Source organism: Serinus canaria, chromosome Z, assembly GCF_022539315.1.
Source record: "Serinus canaria isolate serCan28SL12 chromosome Z, serCan2020, whole genome shotgun sequence".
In the NCBI taxonomy this organism is placed as follows: Eukaryota; Metazoa; Chordata; class Aves; order Passeriformes; family Fringillidae; genus Serinus; species Serinus canaria.
This window is the reverse complement of record NC_066343.1, coordinates 50,581,048-50,603,491: the sequence shown is the minus strand read 5'-3', so window position 1 is coordinate 50,603,491 and position 22,444 is coordinate 50,581,048. Positions and strand designations below refer to the sequence as shown.

The 22,444-nt window shown below is 33.7% G+C and overlaps 1 protein-coding gene across 4 annotated transcripts in view; it reads right to left on the bottom strand.

The window, feature by feature from the left end:
- Positions 1-2,511: 2,511 nt before the first annotated feature.
- TNPO1 (transportin 1) overlaps positions 2,512-22,444 on the bottom strand; it is a 73,362-nt gene continuing 53,429 nt past the window's right edge. For all 4 annotated transcript variants that reach the window (XM_050986642.1, XM_050986643.1, XM_050986641.1 and 1 more), the window contains exons 14-25: positions 21,458-21,629; positions 20,656-20,742; positions 19,763-19,870; positions 19,429-19,587; positions 19,248-19,335; positions 18,201-18,299; positions 17,893-17,988; positions 15,013-15,088; positions 14,119-14,218; positions 12,668-12,742; positions 9,672-9,814; positions 2,512-8,124 (exon numbers count right to left, since the gene is read on the bottom strand). In XM_050986642.1, coding sequence (XP_050842599.1) covers positions 9,707-9,814; positions 12,668-12,742; positions 14,119-14,218; positions 15,013-15,088; positions 17,893-17,988; positions 18,201-18,299; positions 19,248-19,335; positions 19,429-19,587; positions 19,763-19,870; positions 20,656-20,742; positions 21,458-21,629 — 1,168 coding nt within the window. In that variant the 3' untranslated portion in view covers positions 2,512-8,124; positions 9,672-9,706. The remainder of the gene's footprint in view (positions 8,125-9,671; positions 9,815-12,667; positions 12,743-14,118; positions 14,219-15,012; positions 15,089-17,892; positions 17,989-18,200; positions 18,300-19,247; positions 19,336-19,428; positions 19,588-19,762; positions 19,871-20,655; positions 20,743-21,457; positions 21,630-22,444) is intronic.

The window sequence follows — 22,444 nt, the reverse complement described above, 5'->3', positions numbered from 1 at the left end:
ACATATATACAAGACAATGACCAATTACACTAAGAAGGAAAAAAACCCCTACCATGTAAAATGACTCAAAATCTCCATCTGAGATAATGATTTTATTAAAAGAAGATACTGAAAGATGTGTTTCTAGGAAGAAAAATACATTAAAATTTAGTTGTAAACCAGTTTTCCACTATTTTTTATGGTTTAGTTCACATGCAAAATCCTTTTTAAAATGGAATCCTTCACTAGGTCTTGAGTTTCCAAAATTTAGACCCTTTAGTTTTTATATCTGTAAGTCACAGAAACTTCTCAGTAAGCCAACAGAGATGTAAAGTTATAAGATAGCTTGAGAAAACTGTAAATTAATATACACTACCCTGTAAAGACATTACTTAATAATAAGTCCAGGGTAAAACGACAGGTAAATAAATCTCACTTCCCTTTGTGTAATTTATCACAGAAATAAAATTCTATCTACAATTTCTATTAAACAAAGAGGGTGCAGAGAGAAATAATGGAAAATTTAAAAATATTGGCATAAGTTACAGTAACACAGCAGTAGTTACACATCCAAATTAACCTGTATACTTTAAATACAGGAAGACTTTGCATATTTAATACTGGAAATTTATGACCATTCACTTTGCCGAGGGGCACGAAGAAAAGGAAAAAACAGGTAAAACTGTCATATATAAAATGCCAGTATAACAACATTTTATTTCCATTATTTAATATATTTTGAAGTATGGAAATATGTATTTCCATATATTTCAAAATAATAAATTAAGATTTGAAAAGTAATATTCATAAGTGAAGACACCTATATCTAAAGAAAAATATATATAGATATAGAAATAAGATATCCATTTTAATTTTCACAATTCAAATTGAAGTCTGGTAGACCGGTTGACATCACCAAAAAAAACTCCCCGATAAACTGTGACTCAGAAATAATAGCTTTTATGCCCTCCCATGTACTTATACATATATGTATTAGTACATGTGCAGCATAATTAGATCTGCTTTGCTTAAATTGGATGGATTATAAGAAACTACTTAATTTACTTAATTTTTGATGTCTTTTGAGAGGTTTCAATACTGCTCATTTTATGCAGAACAAGGGTAAATGTCATGAAAGATCAGTCTTTATAAAGCAGTCTGTTCCACTGTGAATCATTCTGGGATAACAAAAGTTACCAACAACTAGTCTGTGAGCACTTAACATAAATTATTTTATACACACTCTATGGCTATTGAAATGCCTCTTCACTCGAATACAACTATAAATGTCTTTTTTTTTTTAAGAAATACGATGACATACAATTATGTTCAATCTTTTGCACTGTTCCACAAGGTTTGCAACATTCATTTCCCATACACAAAACATACTTCAGCCTTTTAATGATTTTAAATACAGGTAGTAATTAACCTCACACTCAAATTAGAGGCCACAGCTTAAAATCAGGTGTTGAGCTGATAGTAGAAGACTTGAATAAACTACTGACAGCAGTATGCTGAACATAAAGTGAGTGGGAATGCCTGTTTGAAAGTAAGCTAAACTTCTCCAATCCCCTCCTATACAGCCACTGATGTGTTCAGCCACCAGGAGCTGGAATTTCTGCTAAGCAGCTTGGTCTCTACACTGCTATTCCATGGCCTTCTCTTGTTTCAGGAAATGGAAGTCCTTCATTTAAACAGACTTTCAGCCAAGTGTGCAAATAATTAGTTTCTACTATAAATTTTATTACAGTATTTATAACTATGCACTTTATTGCTGTATTAGTCAGTTGCTTATATAGTGTAATGACTAAGTTCAATAAAATGATCAATAGATAAGCAATCTGTTCTAGACATATGTCATGAGTCTGAGTTGGGTACATGCCATTGACCAACTGTTAAATATCGGAAGTGAACATAAAATGTTCAACTCCACATGCGTGGATTGAAAGAAACCATTGTTCCATATTTTAGAGACTTCTAAGCTATAGAACTTCCTAAAGTTCTGTAAGGACAGCTCTTTAAATAGTTTGTATTACCATGATCCTATGAAAGATAAAATTAGACTAAGACCTCTGCAAATTTTGGTTCAAGGTCTTGAATAATTTTAATTCATTTCTAGTTTACTCATTGTTTAACTATTCACATTATTGATAACCAAGGAAATAAGTACAAAATTTTATCCTGTTTTCCATTTGATCAGACTCAGCAAGTATCAACTGTTTCAAGAAACATAGTAAACGCAGCATTTCTCTGTAGTAAAGCAGTTACCAGTTATCACCCAACAGGTTATAACTTCAATCCACTTAAACTTCCTTTTTCATACACTGATCTACTCTCAAGCAGCGTGAAGTATCTAAACTAAGCTAACATTAAATTACGCAGAGACCATTCTCTTTCACATAAAACAAAAATCCTTAATTCAGAGATTTTAGTATCTACACATGTTAATTAGAAGAGTGTACTATTGGGTCAGGCAAAACAAAAATTGAACAATAAATTTTAATCATTCATCAAAAATTGGAATGCAACATCTATATTTCAACAACTTTATTAACATAGTCAAGCAGTGATTAACATTCACATCTATTATGTCACATCATACAAATGTAAATACAAAATTACTACAGTACAATATATATTCTCTGCATGATCCAAAATATTTGGTGGCCCCAAAACTCTTTTAAAATTCAGCAGCTTATCAAAAATTAAAACCATATTCTATTTAAAATGAAGTTCTGTTAGCACACAGGCAGACTTCAAGAAATATCACTCAATTTAGTACAGTTTGAGAGGTTGCAGGAGGATATGTTTGAAGGAAACATTCCAACATTGTGGCAGATACAGAAACATAAGATTTAAAGCTTTCAAGCAAAACTTATACAACCTAAGTTGTCAGCAGAAAGATCTGGTCTCCCTTCATTCAAAACTATTTTGTGTATTTCATCCAATTAAAAATTTTAGAAGTCTCTATAAGTATCACTAAGTCAGACAATGTACAACATAACTATCTATCTCTTTCCACAAAAAAAGATACTACACTGCAGATTTTAACAGCCAAAATAAACCTCCTTTTTATTCTCATTGCTGTCCTCACAAAAAACATGCAAACCTTGGTACTTTGTTGCTCACTTGAAATAAGGAAATAGATGCCTAAAGAAAAAGTAGCACAACATAGCAAGTTATAGAAAAATGATACTTACTGTAAGTGCTGAATTCTTTGAGATGTGGATTTGGCTTACTTAAAGCATACTGTAACACCACACAGGGATTCATCCTATAGAGCAATTTCAAACTTCCCTCATTACATACATTCAAGTGAGTGAATATCACTATTTTAGGAGATATACAAGGCAAGTAACAAGAGTACTTGCCTCAGTTCCCAATTTAAAACTGGCCTGCTCCAACCGTTAAGTGCAAAGAGCAAGCATCAGCGGCAGACAAAGTGTAGTTTCTACTGGAGAATATAGAGACTGATGGATACAAATCATCCTGGAGAATGCATAGGTGAGTGAAATACATAGCTACTGAACAAGCTCAATTTATTTAAGGTGAGGTTATGTAATATAACAATTATGTGTACAAACTACATCAGCATCTATCTGAGATTAACTGCAGGATATTTTGCCATTTCACTGTAGGGTTTAACCTTCATCTAAAATAAAGAGTCACACTTTAGACCCTATATAAAAGTTTGCTGTCATCCTTATGAAAGAGATAGTATGGAAGCAGTTAGTGTTAAGTTATAACTTTTTTCCTTGAAAATATCTGAAACAAAAGATTTCCAATTTAATGTTGCATTTAAAGCATTTTTTAATAAATATTTCGGTTGTTTGAATATGAATGCATTCTCCTTAAGGGAAGAATGTTTTCGCACCTTATGTGTTAATACATTCAATATGAATAATATAGGTGAAGCAAAAGTCATTATGTCCTACAGTAGAAGGTTAATTTAGGGTAAGTTTAAGAGAGGAGAGATGCCTAAATGAAATACATAAACTGATAAAATTACAACACATTTTTATAAGCATGTGTTCTGAACAAAAAGGGTACAAGAGTATTCACCTGAGATAAAGCTAGTATTTGAATATTTCTAAGTAGCATTGAGTTTTGCTTGAGGAAAGCCACTTGAAGCTTTAAAATATACATTTTACTATTATACAATATGTGCAGTTTAAGTAATTAAGACTGATGCTAACATGAAAGTCCTAAAACCCCAAAAATCACAGTGTGTATCAATATTATTAGTCACAAAATTTATGCTACTTCATAACTTTTAAAAATTATAATGATTACAAATTTTAACCTATTCTTCTAAAAGTGATTTTTGAGTACAAGCTTCAAGAAGCAATGAACTAAAGCATAAGAGTTAGTTCTTACAATTTAAATATATACATACTCACTGATTAAGAAAATAATTAAGCTCTGGAAAAAACATACAAAACTGATTACTTTTGCTTGAACTAGTTAAAATAATGAACTAATCTAATCTGTTTTCCAAAATGACATGAGCAGTTTCCTGACTGTGTTATGAAAAAAATTTAATATTGAACTTCACTTAAGACTAATTTAACAGCAATTTTGAACTGCCAAAAAGATGCATTTATAAGGATTTTAAATACACTTTCTGTTACCAACTTAGGTTGATCAGCAGCTTTTTTTCACTCTCAGAATCCTTCAAAAAGGGAAACTCAAAACAGGAAAAAGGCATATATAAAAACAGTAAACACTGACCTCCTGAGGTTCCTACAACAAAATTATTCAAGTAGAAAATCTACACCATTACATAGCAGCGGCTATTTCTGTAGTTTAGCACACTAACAGCACTTTTTCAGTGTGTAAGGAGCAAATGAAGTAAGCCGTGCTTTTAGCATGCCAAGAGGCAGAAACACTGGAATGTAACAAAGACAAACTCACAATTCTACCAGAACATTCAGTCAACATTCAAGAACTGTCAAGACTACACCACAAGAATTAAGATGCTTTTTATATATCCCATGATGCAATAATTCAGTTTTAAATATTAATGCTGTTTCAGAACTTCTCTTACCTCACATTACACCCTAAAAGGATTCTGCAAATCTCTGCACTATATTATGCATTAGGAATATGGTTTATTTGATTTAAAATATACCATGAGACAACTTATTGATACAACACACTATTTTGTTTATTCCTGTACTACTTATTCCTGACCTTATAAATTATTTTCCTTGTTGTCGTAACAGATCAGTTCACATCTGTACAGGTATGTATTAAAACAAATATGTACAAAAGTGGCATCCTAAGCTAATCTAAGGTGAGGTGGAGTGGTTTATTTGGTTAAAGGGGCTTTCTGAAATTAAAAAGTTTAGTTAAACCCAGATTTTAGTTGTTATGCTACTGTATGATTTGGGTAGATTTTCTATTCTACAAAATTTTTTAATTTCATTTCTCTGAAACTCTTCCTTAATGTTCAAACACACTTAAAATTAAAGCAAGTTTGGGTCTAAAACAATATCCCACCTTGCTAAATGTTGGGCAGGGATGTTCTCTTAGAAATTAAAGTTTTTAAATTGAAATTTACTAATTCATATCAGAGTTATTAGTTGAGAAGGTATTTTTGGTTTGCTATCAAAGTAATGTAACTTGAAAGCAAGTTATCACATGCAATTTTGTTTAAATTGAATGAATACTATGTACTGGTATTATCAAATATATTTCATACAGTACATGTTCAAACTATGCTTCAGGCATAATCCACTAAAATTTGCAAAGCCAAAAAAAATTGGGGGGGGAGGGGAGACAGGGGATGGGGACAGGACATAAAACATGCATGTGATCATGCACTGAAAAAAAAAAGGTCTAAACTCTTTAAACAGCATTTTTAAGTTCACTCTCATACAGCTCAAACTTCAGTGCAAAAGCTAAATCATTCAACAGTCAAAGAACAGAACCATGCAAAGTAGAGCAAGTTCTTAAAAAAGCCCCAACAAAAAAAACTTTAAACCAAACAAAACCAAAACTGAACCAAAAAACAACAACAAAAAGAAAACCCAAGTCCCAAATGAAAACAAAGGAAAAAAAAAAACCAAGCCAAAACAAAAAAACCCCACAACGCCCCACAAGACCCTCCAAAATACACTCCCCAAAACCAACCAACTAAAGAAAAAAATAAAAGAAAACAAACAAACAAAGAAAACAAACACAAAAAAACCCCAAAATACCCCAAAAAACCAAAATAAAAACAAACCAGAAAACACCAACTAAACCAAAAACTGTTATCCAGTATCCGTTCTGCAATGCAAAGGTGAGAAACTAAATCTACAAAAAGGCTGTTATGGCTTAATTTTGTTTTGCAGATTAATAATGCAGCACTTGAAAAATGGAAAGGTGTGGCTTCACCTCTGACCAGCAGAGCTAAAAAAATCTCTCCATTTTCCTTTATCATCATGGGATACTCTTTAGGCAATCTAAATTAATAAAGACTTGCCACTTTCAGATGGACACAAGATCAAGTGTACCAGTTAGGATTTCACATTCACAGTACATAAGAAAATACACATGGAAGGAAAAGTAAAGCGTTAACTTAACAAGGATTTATTCACAGGAATACATGTAAGTAGAGAAAAAAAAAAACACAACAGAAAAGCTAAACAAATGAAATGAAGAGGATCCAAACCAACTTTCACTCTGTAGCTTTAAACTTGCACCCTTGTGCATTTAACTACATCACAAAGGGCCACCAACATGCGCCGATACAGTGTAGATACCCTGCATTACATCCATTAACTAAACATCTCTAAGATCATGCTTTGAACAAAAAGAAAGCATAGAAGATAATATGTTGAGTGGGAATAAACACAAATATAGCAATCTTGTCATCAACTTCTACAATTGTCTTTACGTGCCAACTAACATTTATGCAGCCTTTAACAGGTCTTACCATGTAACTCATTTTAGAGATTCTGATAAAATCACTAGTATATAACCATGCAGAAAGCACATCACACTGACAGCACAGAGGCAAATATTTTGCACAGCTATATCAGCTTTCCACATTGTGCAGGTTACACACAATACAATATCAATCTTAATCTTAAAAGATCCTAAAAAGGTATTTCAAGGCCTAATTGTTAACTACAGTACTTTATATCTATATTCTTAATAAAAATAAATTCCACTGAATCTTAGAAAGGAATTTTAAATGCAGGGCTATATTGAATTGGTAAACTGCAACACAAAACTGGCGCAACATAGGTAAATGTATACCAATTTCACTCTATGTGATGCAAGCATGCTACTTTCCCACTAATTAAAATTACTTCTGATCACTATGAGCCAGAACGCATGCCTGAACCTTAAACTGCAAGTTAGGAATAATGCCTTACTCTAGAAATCAAAACTAACAAAGTACAATAATAAAATCATATCCACTACCTTGGTTGTTTCTCTTAACGTAAAAATTAAGATGTCAATCTTTCCTTTGCAGTGTACCTCTCCTTACCCCAAAAATGAAAGGAGTGACTTATTTGGCAGCTTGCAGGTTGCTTCATTTTGTCCAAGTTAACCTTTATTATTTTATGATGGGGTTTCTATACAGTACACTGCAAGTGCCTGTTCCTAATACAGACACAAGCTGCATTTTAACTGTACTAACTTCGTTTGTGTAGTTCTTCATTAACATGCAAATATCTAGGAATCCCCAAGCAGGATGAAATAATGTAGAAAACCCTTACTTAAAAAAACAGAAAACAAAAAAGAAAGCCTTTTACTGTTTGTGACCCCCATTCTTAGGTTTCCTTTATTGTGCGCAAAATATTTTTCCTCTTTACGTATCCCTATGGTTCAATTATATGGTTTCTTATTTTGGTACAAATCCCCACAATATTCCAGAATGTGCTGTTTTGTGACTAGATTCTTTTTTTTTTTCTTCTTCACATCCAGTGCAGAGGTGTAATAGGAGACAGATTTCCACCCACAAAGGCTCCAGATGTTAAAACATTTCCCAACATCGACTTAATACAGTGACGGCAACACCTCCCTCCCGCCCCTCCCAGTAGGGTTGGGATTGTACTGTATTCCCTACTGGTTTACCCTTCCCCCCAGTAAAGGGTAACATTTTCCCTGGGTGCAGAGGCTCCCTCATAGTCTCCCAGACTGAAGGACCTGTAAAGGGAAAAGATAATGGTATCATTAAATCCTACCTGGAACCTCTGGCAGATAGGTACATAAACAGAGTCTTTTCCAAGCACTAAGTGCAAACCTCTAACTTAAAAATGGATTTATGCCTAATGTTCCCTTTTAAGTTTGTTAAGAAACCAGCCCATTTTATAGGATAAATTATTATTCATGAAACAACAATATATGCTTTTAAGCTACACATTGACAGTTCCACTATTGTGTTAAACTGAGATTTAAGATAAAAGCACCCTATATATTCTAACGAGTTTTTCCATTTTTAGCACAAAGTTATGAGGTAGTTATGACATTGAAAAAGCATATTAACACATATCTGCACCTGACCTAGCAGCTTCTCTTCTGAGTGGATTAAACAAGATAGCCATACCTTCTCTGCAGTTGAAACTGAGAACAATGGTGGATTTTATCACTTTTGTTTCCTTTTCATCAGGAAGAGAAAACATCCTTATGTCAGAACTAAAATGCTTTCATTGATAAGTATGTAGCTGCTTTATTTCTAATCCACTGTTCCAATCAAACACATAATTTTATGACACTGACTTTGAAAAAAATCTTAGACTGCATTTTAAACAGTTGTCCATTCCAACACTAAACAGAACTCCATGACTCACTCTCATAATTTTAGTACAAAAATTATACTAATTTTATAAAGACTACAAGAATAAACTTAATTCACTCTTTTTTCTGGGTAATATAATAATATCTTTGCAGTATCACACATGGGAAATTTGCTTTATACAGCATACGCAGGTAACATACAAAACAAGGTGTTATAATAATAGCGGTATTTTGGAATGCACTTTCACTGTTCTTTGTCGAAGCTGAATCATTCTCCACACAGAAGTGTCTAACAATTCTGAGTTGACACACAAAATGGAACATTATATGGCAAGAGTAAACACATATCAGCCTCCCCCAAACATCAAGCATTACAGTTACTGTAGTTATTAGCATAGCATAAACACATATCAGCCTCCCCCAAACATCAAGCATTAGTTACTGTAGTTATTAGCATAGCATTCTTTATTCAGTGGAAAGATCATTTAGTATGTAGTTAGGAGGCCATTAGACTTCTCAGAACTAGTGTGTTAACAAACCTGCTTTCTTATCCTAGGAGAGTATTCCCACTTAGACTACATCTGCCATCTATTAATTCCTAACATATAAGGTAGCCTGTGTCTTTCAGTACGATGACTTGAGGATCATATTCATCACTTTGCTTAATAAACTTGAACCAGCACTTTTATCATACCTATACTCTCAACTTTCTTGATAAACTAATGTGTGTATCATAGACTCAGTTTTTCTTTCTCTCTCTGTAACAATAAAAAAAATGAGACAAATGCTTTTGCTACAGTCACAATTATTAAGGTATATTATCATCCCTTCTTTCTTTCCTTCATATATGAAGTAGTAGCTCAGCAATTCTAGACTTGTGAATTAATTATGTTTCATATGATGCAAAGAGGGAGGAAGTCCCAGTTCTCTCTGGCAAGCAAGACTCCTGTGCTTACCTCTAATTATGGGACTGCAGCTACAGTGCATGAGGTTAAACTCCATAGTAAGCTGCAAGGCGCTCTTTTAAGGGAAGAGGAAACTGGTCAGAGAAACGCCTCCAATTCTCATCCCCAACTTGATTTTTAAATCCATGAAGAATCTACAAATGAGAAAGGGGAAGTTAAAATAAGCAACAAATAGAGGCTACATTATTTGCTAGCCTATTCACATGCAGTAAGCCACAAACTGCTGAGTTGTACAATCTGAATTCTCCAATATCATAATGAAATGCTACAAAGAAGCAAAGGAAGTAGACCAAGATCTTTCTAATGTGTTTCTTTAAAGGTGACAAAGAATACACCTACCCAAAGAAACTAGTGTATGTATATGTACTGATATATATTTTTAATAGGTAACTTAAAACCTAGGGTTAAGCCATTTCAGAATGTTTAATTATAATTTTTTCAATTCATTTTTTATCCATCCATCCATCCATCCATCCATCCATCCATCCATCCATCCATCCATCCATCCATCCATCCATCCATCCATCCATCCATCCATCCATCCATCCATCCATCCATCCATCCATCCATCCATCCATCCATCCATCCATCCATCCATCCATCCATCCATCCATCCATCCATCCATCCATCCATCCATCCATCCATCCATCCATCCATCCATCCATCCATCCATCCATCCAATCAACTGACATACATTTTAAGACTACTGTGTTCACATTTATTTTTAACAGATGTGAAGTATGTTGTGGGAAGTTGAGTTAAATGGTAGGCAGCTTTTGACAGAATAAATACCTGTCAATTTCTAGCACAAATATCAAATCTTTGCGAACTCTGTTTTCTGAATGGAACCAGTAAGACAACTTCACTAAAAATGAAGCTCTTAAAACCTTCTTTGTTTTGAAATAACAGGGATCCACAGTCAGTGGCAGTAAAAAGCCAGTGAAAGAGAAAAACAAATAATCTACAGGTTTCCATCGGGACTGTCTGATGTAATAAACTACCTGAAAATGAAATTACACTATGAAAAAAATTAAATCTTAGTATGTTATTTCTTAAAACAGCAAGTAAAAGCAAAACATTAGAAAGGACAAAAGCAGACAGAATGACTGTTCCTCAATGAAATTATACCAAGAAAATCTAATGTTTTGTTTTTCCTTTTTACACTTAGTGTAATGAATTGTGGAACAATTTGTCAGGAACACATCCTCAAATAAAAGGCAATATCAAAATTCAAGCTCATAGTAACAAGTGTGATGCAAGACTGTCAAGCAGAGCTGTTTTTAAACAGATGTAGTGGTAATAGCATTACATGCAACCAGTTAACTTACTGCTTTTCTCCCTGCCACAAGCAGGCTCTTTCCTAAACCCAAAGAGTCACATTAACTAGCTGCAAAGAAATTCCTGAAAATCTAAGAATGCTCAGTGACAAACAAAAGGCTACGAGTCAGATTTGAACACTGGCTCTTCGAATTATCTTCTCTTCCAGTTCTAGTACTAAAGAATAAATAAATTTTAAATAAAATCCCAAAACCTGGACAAATCCAGTTTCTTTCCCTTGTTTCTGAAGTCATAATTACTGTTGGAAAAACATCTACTTGGACTACATTAGTCACATATTCATGAAGAAGCTGTCTAAAAATCCCAGTGTTATCACTGAAGAAAGCATTGTCTCCTTTTCTGCAAGGCAAATCCCACAAAACTACTTTAAAATTGCCTGCTTAAAAAAGCAAGTTTTTGCCAAGTGACCAAGAACTACTCTGTTAGGTTTGAATGCAGCTTCCCAAACGGATCACTTGGAAAGAATCTGAAAAAGAGGAGTTTAACCTGCCGAAGGACTAGAGCAAAAACATGCGTGAGACTGCTTTGGACAATCATCACAGATTCTATCCAGGATCCCCTTTTAAGTTGTAATTGCTGTTTCATTCTGCTGATATTAGAATACCCATAGATGCACCTTTTCTAGATCTAATGTTCCTTGGAAGGAAGCTGATTATCTGAGAGACTAACTAGGACAGCAAGATTTCTGCCTTTGCTCTTAAAGATGGGATAGAAAAGTTCTAGCTTCTGATCTGATGCTCACACATGTCACTAATTGAAGAAAAAGTGCCAATACCAACCCATGATCCTAATAAGTACTTAAGAATATGCTTCATTTTTGCTTTAAGAATATCATGAACCTTACTTTTGACATAGAACTTCCTGAAAATGGGAATTTCACTTTAGAACTTGTGAGGAAAACCACTTCTCTCTCTCCCCCCATCTCTTGCTCTTTTTTTTTTTTTTCTTTTTTTTTTTTTTTTTTTTTAAATTTAAGACACTTGTGCCAAAATACAGTGTATCACATTCTGGGTGGGGCTTTATAGTTTTTTACTTAATACACAGCAAACAGTCCTTTAGTTAAAATTCTACTGATGCTTTGCCTAGGGATGTATTCTTGGGTATAACTGCATGTTAGTTTCTTGAAACTTACTCAACCAAGAGGGATTCTGAGAAGGATTAAACAGTCTCTTATTTTCAGCAGGAGTTAAGAGAAACAAATAAGATACCACTGGGATATTTTTAATTTGAAACTTATGTATGTCTCCAAAATGAAGCAGCCATCTTTGTGGCAAAAAATGGTCTTGAACCATACAAATCTCGTTTTCTGAAAAAAATGTCTTACATTTAGTATAAACTCCCCTGTTTTTCCAAATGCAGGAAAAACATAGCAGTCCAGACATTATGAAAAGCTCTTTGAGGATCATTATCCCTTCAAAAAACACCTCAAGTGAACTTTGCAACTATTTAAAAAAGTTTGGAATAATCCGAATGCATATAAGATCAAAGTTAAAAAAAGAAGTCAGGATTTTCATGTTGCTTTGTCTCCATGACCACAAACACAGTAAGCGCTAGAAAGCACTTTCACTGGAAAGTGAAACAGAAAGTATGAAACCAGAGGATGCAAAACAACCATCACTAGGATATAATATTATCTTAGCAACCTTACCTTACAGAACATGTCTCGAAGATCATCTTTTGGGCTAATCCATGATGCAACAGCATCACAAAAAAAAATAAAGTCCTACAAGATTAAACAATCATATAGGTTAGAAACCTCAATTTATGCATCTGAAAACAACGCTTGATGTTCATTGTGTGAAGTGGATGCCCTTTGATCCTAATTTACAACTGCTTTTGGTTTTATGTATTTATTTTTCACATTATTCAGACAATGATAAATTATTGTATGCCTAAATGTTCAGCTACATCAATTGCTCAGTATCTCAAATTAAACCACAGTGAAACCAACCAAAACTGTCCCCTCTGCACCACAGTAGTATAAATTTAATTCTTTCAGTATATCTACAAATGCAGTATCTACTTCCTTTACTCACAAGCAACAAATGTATCTCTCACACATTTCCAGTTAGGGGAAAAAAAATCTGTTGTATTTCTTAATACTTTCTTAAAGTATTTTTTTGTGGGAAACAGAAAACCTTTATCATACAGATTCAAAACTAAAGCCACCTCAAAATCCCTACACTCCATTCATCTGCTGTTATGCATTACCTCCTCCTACACCAAAAGAACACCAGTATTTAAAAATAATGTTGCTAATGCAAGAAAAAGGAACTGAAGATGATTAGAAAGAAAACAGAAGTTAATGAAATGGGTCCTTACTTAACCCCTCTCTGTAAGCTACATGAAAGGACAGTGGAAGACTGAAAAGTAAAATACAGAGTAAGGCCTAAATGAAATGAGCTGCACATTTCAAAGCAAGGCAAATGCTCAAGTCTTGTGTTTCAGGAAGAAAAATTCCAGGCAGAGAAATGGAAAGATCAGTTTTGTTTTCCTCTTAAAAAATATTACATTGATAAAGCTTCACTTTAGAGATGTGGAGACTAAAGATCGAGTCATATTCTATTCTTCAATTGTACCATTTCTTTTAAAGAGATGCATGTTCATTGTCACACTGACTCCTTGAAAAATTGATCCAAAGTTGAAACAGATTATTCCCTACCCAAGTGTTAAGAACAAAGGGGTGGCTACTGGTTTTGTTCTATTTCTTTTTTAAAAACCCATGTTACATGTGGAAAACAGGTTTAAGAAGGTCAACTTTTACCTTATATTTGCATACAGATGCTGACCACAACCTGACAGAAGTATCAAAATACAGTTATTTTAATCAAAGTTCATTATTTACATATTCATTGACAGTAAAAGACAAAAACTCATTTTAATAGTACTTCTCCCCTTTCCTTTTTAGATGACAATTACTGAAGGATCATGAGACACATCATTCACAATATAAACATTTTGGGGTCCTTGACTTCAAAATAAAGCTACATCACGTACTGCAGAGAATCTCTTCAAGGTAAACTTTTTCATACTCCACATACAGCTCTCACTAAATTTCACATGACTAAAGAAAAGTTAGCATCTATTAACGTATCTTACTTGGACTACTCCACTAGGATTGACTGTAATCATGGTACATATCCCACGGAACGCTGAATCCTTTTCCTCATTGTCTCTTATGTTTCGCAGAGAGGTGCACCTAACAAATTGGAAAGCAAAACTTAGATAACTCTATTACTTTTCTTCAATCAAGTCAAAACTAGATGACAGTATCTGATGGAATAAGTCACACTGAAAAGATGATCTGAAACACAATTCTGAACATTTAGAAAAACACTTGTTGCACACAGTTTTTACTAGCATAATACCATTTGACATCACCTCCAGAATCTGGCTTTTTGTTATACTGTAGTCAGAAAGTGTGACCTCTATTCCATTAAATACAAAAGAAACATGTATCTGAAATACTTACAGAAACTATCATTATTAGAAGCGGAACATAAAATACTGTCACAGTATGAATTATGTCAGATACCACTTACAGAACAGTTATTGAACTTAAACAGCAGCAAGCAAGCTATTTTATACGTAACAGATCTATAAACATATATTCCTTACAGCATTTCAAGCCTCAGACTGAATTTTAGGTAATGCACAGTTTAAATTTTACAATACTGGCATGCATTGTATTATCATTCTGGTGGATTTTAAAATGCTCTTTCATAGTCAAGCTTTAACACAGCAAGCATGTGACAATCTTATCCCATGCATAAATTAGTCGTTAGCCACAACATAAAGAATACATGACGGTGCTACTAAAAACTCACAAACCTGATAGGACAAGATTAGTCACATGGTTGGCAATGATTAAGGATTGAGATTTTGTAACCAACTGAAAATATATCTAAAAGTGAGATAGAGAGAAGAAAGAAAGAAAGAAAGAAAGAGAGTGAAGAAAAATGAATTAAAAAAAAAAGATTGAATAATACACACCAGGGTCTTATAAACTGCTGTAGCATGGGGGCCACCTCTTGAGGACAAACGTAACCAAGACGACCAATTGTTATTGCTAAGGTAACGCAATCACGGTTATACACCACCAAACGCCAACCAAGACATGAGCAAATGAGGGGGGAGGAGAAAAAATAAAGAAAAAACAACAAATAACTCAGAAACAGAAACCAACAGAATCTGTGTATGATAATAAACATAAGATTTCACCAGTGCTGTTTATTACCACCCCCTAAATAAGAGGCAGCAACATATATGGTATACTCTCCAAGGTAAAAGAAAAAATTAAAGAAGTATGAGAGAACACCAAAAACACAGTTTTAAATCAAAGGCTCTCTGATGTAAGCAGTTATTCTGTCCCGTTTTAGAGTAATTATTTATAGTAAATTTACCTCTACACATTTAAAGTTTTTATTGAAATGAACTATAATGGATATTTTTTTAGAAAGGAAATTAATTTTCAGTATTAGTATCAAGCATTCTAAACATTTTATTTTATCCAATATTTAGAATTCAAGGTTTCTGTAGATCTAATCTACCAGTAAAAATACATTTCCAAATACTTTTACATAGAATATATTGTTGTGTCTGAAAGTCCTAAATAGACGGAACAGTTCTCAAATGTTTATGTCTTCTTCATAATCTCACAAAGAATTTAATTAAAAATGGTTGCTAACTCAAATCAACTGACTGCAGAACATTAATTCTTTAATCCTAGTATTTCTCCTGCTCACAGAGGTTTTCCTCATAAGATGTACAAGAATCTGACTTCTGATACCAAAGCATGAGGACACATGAAAAGCAAAATTGCTACACTGCATGATCAGATAGTTTGGTTCTTTGTTCTGAGGGACAGACCAAAGGAAGTATCTTTATACAAACGTGTTTTAATGGTGTTTGCTCAACTCACGAAAGATTAATCTTTAGAAAAAGGAGAGGGTGGGGAATAATGTATCAGAATTACTTGAAGCAAAATACATGAATAATACTAAAATCCAGCAGATTTGTATGAAGCAGAAAAAGGAAACCTATGTTCAAGGGACATACTATGCAACACTCTAATTAACAGGCATTTGTGAACAGTTTCATGAAACATGCAATAAAGCAGATGATGCTTTCTCAAATATAAGTTTGGTGTAGGATATACTAGCAGTCTCAAACATATTCATTTCATGCGATGCAGCTCACTGTTAATGTACTGGTATCATTCAATTTCCATACAGTGTCTAGAATTTTTTAGCATCTTATAAAACTTAACTGAAGTTCAAATGAAAATACAATTTTAAGTTTTATCTGTAAATTCTTACAGCTCCAGCCTGAACAAAACAAGCTACAAGGAACAAAAATCTCTGTCGAAGTGTGTTTTTACAGTTGTTTTCATAATTAATAACACAGTAAGCTACAGCAAAACCAGTAATATTCTTGCACATACTAGTGGCACACAGCAAAATATCCCACAACAAACTTATAATAAGTACACCACACTCAACATTTATTTGCAGTTATCCATCCACATTTAAAATAACTATTAAGAGAAATGAAAAAAAAAATAAATCAGTGTCCAGATGCTTCCAAAAATCCTCTTAATGATGGAAGCATACATACATTTAACTATTGGATGCCTCTCAGTTACAGGTATTACACATCCATCAGTGCAGAGGAGGAGAATCAGGGCAGGGGTAAGAAAAACTTATATGGTTATACTATTACAGTATTATACTGTTACACTATTCCACAGTATATTTCACATCTAAGTATTTGACTCAAAATTTTCTTTTCAAAAACAGTCCCTATAATATGCCATAAAACTAGGTAAATTTTCCTTCAAGTTCACCTTCCATACTAAATGAGATAGAGGGGCAGAGGAAGTGCAGCTTTTAAGTTGAGAGAAGACAGAAAGAAAAAAATGCTTTGAAAAATCGTTCTCCAAATTATCTCTTACTTTGCTCAAAAAGTATAACTGTACCATTGTACTTCCATCATATTCAATCATGTCAGATATTGCAACTAAACTGTCATTTTCTTACAAGATAGTTTTCAAACAGAAGGAAAAAAAATCCTCAATTAGTACAATAGTAAACAATAAACCCATCGCACTATCTATAATTTTTTGCTCAAGTATGGAAGGTGCTTTTCATACCAGAACAAGCCCTCTATAAATGCAAAAGAAACAAGCCTCAGAAATTCCAATTCAGTAAGGCATTTGGGAATTCTCTCAATTTGGAATGCAAAGTCAGAACATAAAATATGCATGCCATTTTTAGAATTCTTTTCAGGAATTTGCTACTAGGTGACCAGGTAACAGAAATTAAACATAATTTCAGTTATGTTGTGGTAAAACTGCCATCACAGATCTAGATTTTTAAAAGTTTATGATATGCAAGTTTATCCTAAAATTTTTGTAAGTTTATGATATTTTAAGTTTATCATAAAATAAAAGTGCACTTTTTTGTAAATTCAAAGAGTTCATTGTTTTATATAGCCCAATTACATTTTTTTCAACACTAGACATATATATACAGTACACGTGTAAGGACATGCATACATCAAAATCAGTGAGAAATTAAGTCTGAAGTGTTACTGCATACATTTGTCATACATAAAACTGGAAGAATGATTAAATAGATAAGAAATAGATATAATGAATGTTATAAAAGGAGAAAGCAATTAGAATCTAGATATATGATTTGCTGCAAGACTGAGACTTGTAAGAGCTTGTGCAAAACAGAGTTGCTTTGGCTTATAAAAGCCAAGTACATAACAAAATTAGTTCTGGTGTGGTTCCCCTACGCAATTTCAAAAAATAATGATAAAAAAAAATATTTTCATTCCCTTCACCATGTACAGGTTATTTTTGGGTACCTGTGTTCTCTAACAACGTCTTTGGTGTGTTGGGTCTGTTAATTATTTCTACAAGCTGGTGCAATACCATTGGTATATAAGGCTGCATTTCTATACCTGAAACAACAATTAAAAAAAATCAGAAGAAAATGACCATTAATATACATAATGTAAACAGAAAATGTACATGTAACTTACTAACAAGGTCAAGGATCACAAATGTAATTTAAATATTAATGTAACAGTACCACTTAAAAAAAATCACCCAAAACACCCAGACAAATAATTCCAAATGTGCAGAGACTTAAAAAAAAAAAATTAAATCTTACCCATCTGAATAGAGATTTCTCCAATTGCCCAGGTGGCATTGTTACACACAGAAATGAATTCAGGGTTTAGGTTGGTTCCCAAAATTGGCATGAAATCAGCTAGAAAGAACAACATTTTAAAAACTCATCACACAATACAACCATCTTGTCCCACTATTTTAGGATTGGGGTGGGGGGGAGAAGGGATGTTCAAGAAAAGGATAAAGTAAGCCTATTAAAATACTTGGAAAGAGTTACATTCAGATTAACAACAGCTATATTGCAGCTATTTATCAGATTAACCTGGAAATTAGAACCTAACCAGATAAATGCAAATATTTTCAAATTATGCTTTTAGAATCTTCCTAAAAGCGTTTATCTTAATGTAACTTTTATGTAGAAATCTTCTCTCTTCTCTTTCTCAGGTGAGAGGAGAAAGAGGAAGAGAAGAAAAAAACCACAGCTACAAGCACTAGTTCTATGATATGACAGAATATCCCCCAGATCACCTGGATGTATTCAGCTACCCCTGAAAAAACAACAAAGACTAGAAGGCAATTACATATTTGATTAAATTAAGAAAAGTGAGTTGAAAAGGTCATCATAACATCTGCCAAATAATTTTAAATTCCAAGCCTATCCAAACATTCATTTGGCAAGTGCATCTCAACATTATCTTTGGGAAGAAAGACCAAACATTGTGGAAGTGATGCCATCTCTGATGCCACTTTCCACAGAACTAAAAAATAAAGCAGAAAAACAAAATAAAACCTAATTCTCTACCCCATTTTTGGATTTATATTAGACATCTTTTTACTCAAAAATAAATTCAAGTAGAACACAAAGAGCTATAAAAATAAAAGAAAAACAAACTTTCACACTGTCCACAAAATAGGAACATATTTTCTAAACATACAACTAAAGGGACAAAAGACTACAGACTTTTGCAGAGAATTACCATGTTTCACACCATAAAAAGGCAACTCACAGAAAAGGGAGCATAACAATGCTAATACAACCTCTTAGACATTTGAAAAACAAGTTATTAAACATGTAAAAGAAACATACCGATGCAAGGTTTAACATGCTGAAAACATGCCTTTGTCAGGTCACCTAACAATGCAAAAGAACTCTGCCGTACTTCAGGCATTTTGTCCTAAAGAGAGGAAATAAAAAATTACAATTCTAGACGATTTTCTGATTCTCTGAATAAAGGAAATATGTAGATCAAATAGCTTACTCATCTCACCTGCATGCATTGATACATTAATGTCAGGATATTGCTGCGAGCCACTAGCTGTTCAATGTTGCCTCCAAGTCCTTCAGCTAAACCACTGAGTAAATCAAGAGCCACAATCATGAAATCTTTATCTGGAGCCTCATATTGGTCTGGTTGAGCATTATGCAACTGCAACAAATAAGTACACACTTTCAAAATTATACTAGATTTTCTCAGGAGTATGACAAAAAAACTGCAGAATTGCACCTTCATGCAGATATTCAATTTCCCTGCACACCTCTAATTTTACATAGTTAACACTTTGGTTTAGCAAAGTAATACTGGAATAGTTATAGCAAAATACCATGGCTTGTGCAAGTGTCTTCTGCACCAGATTTACACAGCGCTGGTACACAGGTTCACAGTATGGAAGAAAGCCAGATTGCAAGGCAGTAGCAACTGACGACAGGCACTGGAATTGAAAAAAAAAGGAGAGAGAGAAAGTAGTCACTACTTTTCTTCACATGCCTGAAGAGTCTTTTACTTGGGAGGGAATTTGGAACTTAGGATTTTAAGTACACCAACATGTAACTGGTTAAGCAAACACAACCTAGAAAGGCGGTACCGATTTAGCTGAGCCAAGGCAACTATCAGCAAGTTCTTACTCGCTCCTGCGTACACCATTTGAGAAAATTTCTCAGCAGCAGCATCTTCTTAAGAGTTAGCCAAGAAAATGCATACAAAACCAGTTACGAGAGTTCAGACAGCACTTGCACTACGCTGCAGTATCTTGACCATAAACAAGCCCTAATATAACCTAAGAGTCACGAAACTAATTTTTCTAGAGGTGTTTTCCTGTAGAGGTGCTTCACACTCAGCAAGTAGAGAGCATTAGACTACATGGCCTGGTTCGTACCTTCAGCTTGTCTGACAACAGTTTTAATGGAGGGATGAAGGGAGAGCAAGGAGAGAGAAGACAAGAACAAAAGGAGGATAGAACCCTTTTTTTGTAGAAGAATCCTATCAAAGAAAACACTCCAAAATGGCAGGAAAAAACCCTTAAATTATTTCTGCTAAACCTAAGGACATTTATTCAGTCATAAAATTTTCTTACCACAGTCAGAATATTTTTTCCCTAGGGGAAAATAGCTAAAAATGTCAGCATTTATAGTCATATTTCCAAGGAGGAACACTTTTAGTAAAAAAAAATAGTTTCAAAAAAACTTTATAAAAAAATATTCACATTTTAACATTTACCTCTAATAATGGGAAGAGATCTTTATCTTCATCCTTCAGCATGTTCCACTTCTGAATTAATGGAGGCATTAGCATCTGAATATATTCCTGTTTAGAATGAAAATGCTGCTAAAACACTTTACTGCATACTACTCTATTTCAAAGTTAAAAAACCTAAGATACATTCTACTTTTTCAAATAAAGGAACAAACAGGTGTACTATAATTCAATCACTGTTGCAATTCATACAAATATTTGTGCCAGGCTCAGAGAGAGACTGAAAAACTGGTCCTTTACTAGTGTGGGGTCCAGATGGCAAGTAAAATGGAAATAATTAAAAATGTTTTTTTCTAGGGCAGACATGTAATTTGAAGCGCTACAGAGAAATAAAACAAGTCTCAATAACCATCGTAAGATGCAAACATACGACATGTACATCTTCTACTAATTAACACATGTACACTAAAAAAATCCCTACCACATTTGCGTGTGTTATCCGTGCTTTGTACAAATGGGGTATCTATAATGATATCTCCTCTGAGCTAAAAAAACTTGAAGCATGAAGAAGACCATGATGAACAGCACATTTTACAAAAAAATCACACACTTTTGCTTGTTTACTCAAAATGGCAAATATTTGGTAGTGGGAGAACCATGTGCAGTCTACTTTATCTGTGTTTTATCTGTAAGCATGTAGCACTAATAAAAGGTACATGGAAATATCAGCATTTCTAGTTTATAACATCTAAAGCACACTACAAAAAACACTGAACAAGTTCTTAAAATATACTAAATCCTTCTACAGAACATAAGGTATACTCACTGGTTTATTTAGATGATGTCCTACAGAATCTGCTAGAGTTCCTATAGCATCATAAAGAATGAGCAGGTTTTTATGCTGGTATTTACTAAATGCGAAGACCAAAGTGTCAAGTATATATGCAAGATAAGGAACAAGTTCTGTACAAGCCTCCTCTTCTAGAGTAGCAAAGGCACTGGAGGACAATAAAACAGGTTAGTACCTTGGAAATAATTAAGCAAAACAACCCCAAAATGCCATACTTAACCTGTATCTGTTAAAACATAAAGCTGTATTCAAGTCCTCAAATTCATGTAAGATACACTTCCAAAAACGTAATACTTAAATAACTTTGATCTTTTCTAACTGAACACAAAATCACCCTTAAAAATAACTTTGATCTTTTCTAACTGAACACAAAATCACCCACACGGATCCAGCTCTTACATTGTGAAGAACAAAATTTTAAAGTATTACCATAAACCTCCTTAGTCCCCACTTAAATGAAAAGCATTAGACAAAAAGTTACAATATACTAACTAAAATAGAAGGAACCACAACAAAAGCTGATTATTTAAGCTAAAAATGAACCACTATCTTTAATGTACACAGTAGCTGCGCCCAGATATTTTGATACTGCTGTGCCAGTACAATGCAAACATCACGTAGTACTGCCAGTTGTTCACAACATAGAAAAATATACAGAAAGACATGGAAAACTAAAAGCAAATAAAGAGGATGAACAGTTTTAGCTGCTCTTGGTCAAAGCACACATCATGACATCATGGAAACTTTTCAGCTTGTCTATCCAGTGTTTCAACAGCAGCGTTAAGGAAACCCATTAAAAATGAAACAAAATCAAAAAAATCCCCCCACATCAGAGACACTGCATCAGAGAAACATTAAGGAAAGGAAAAAAATTATTGAGCTATTGAAGATATACTGACCTAGCTCTCTCAGTAAGATTATTATTAGCTTGTGTCTGCACTAAAATGCATGCATCACTGCATA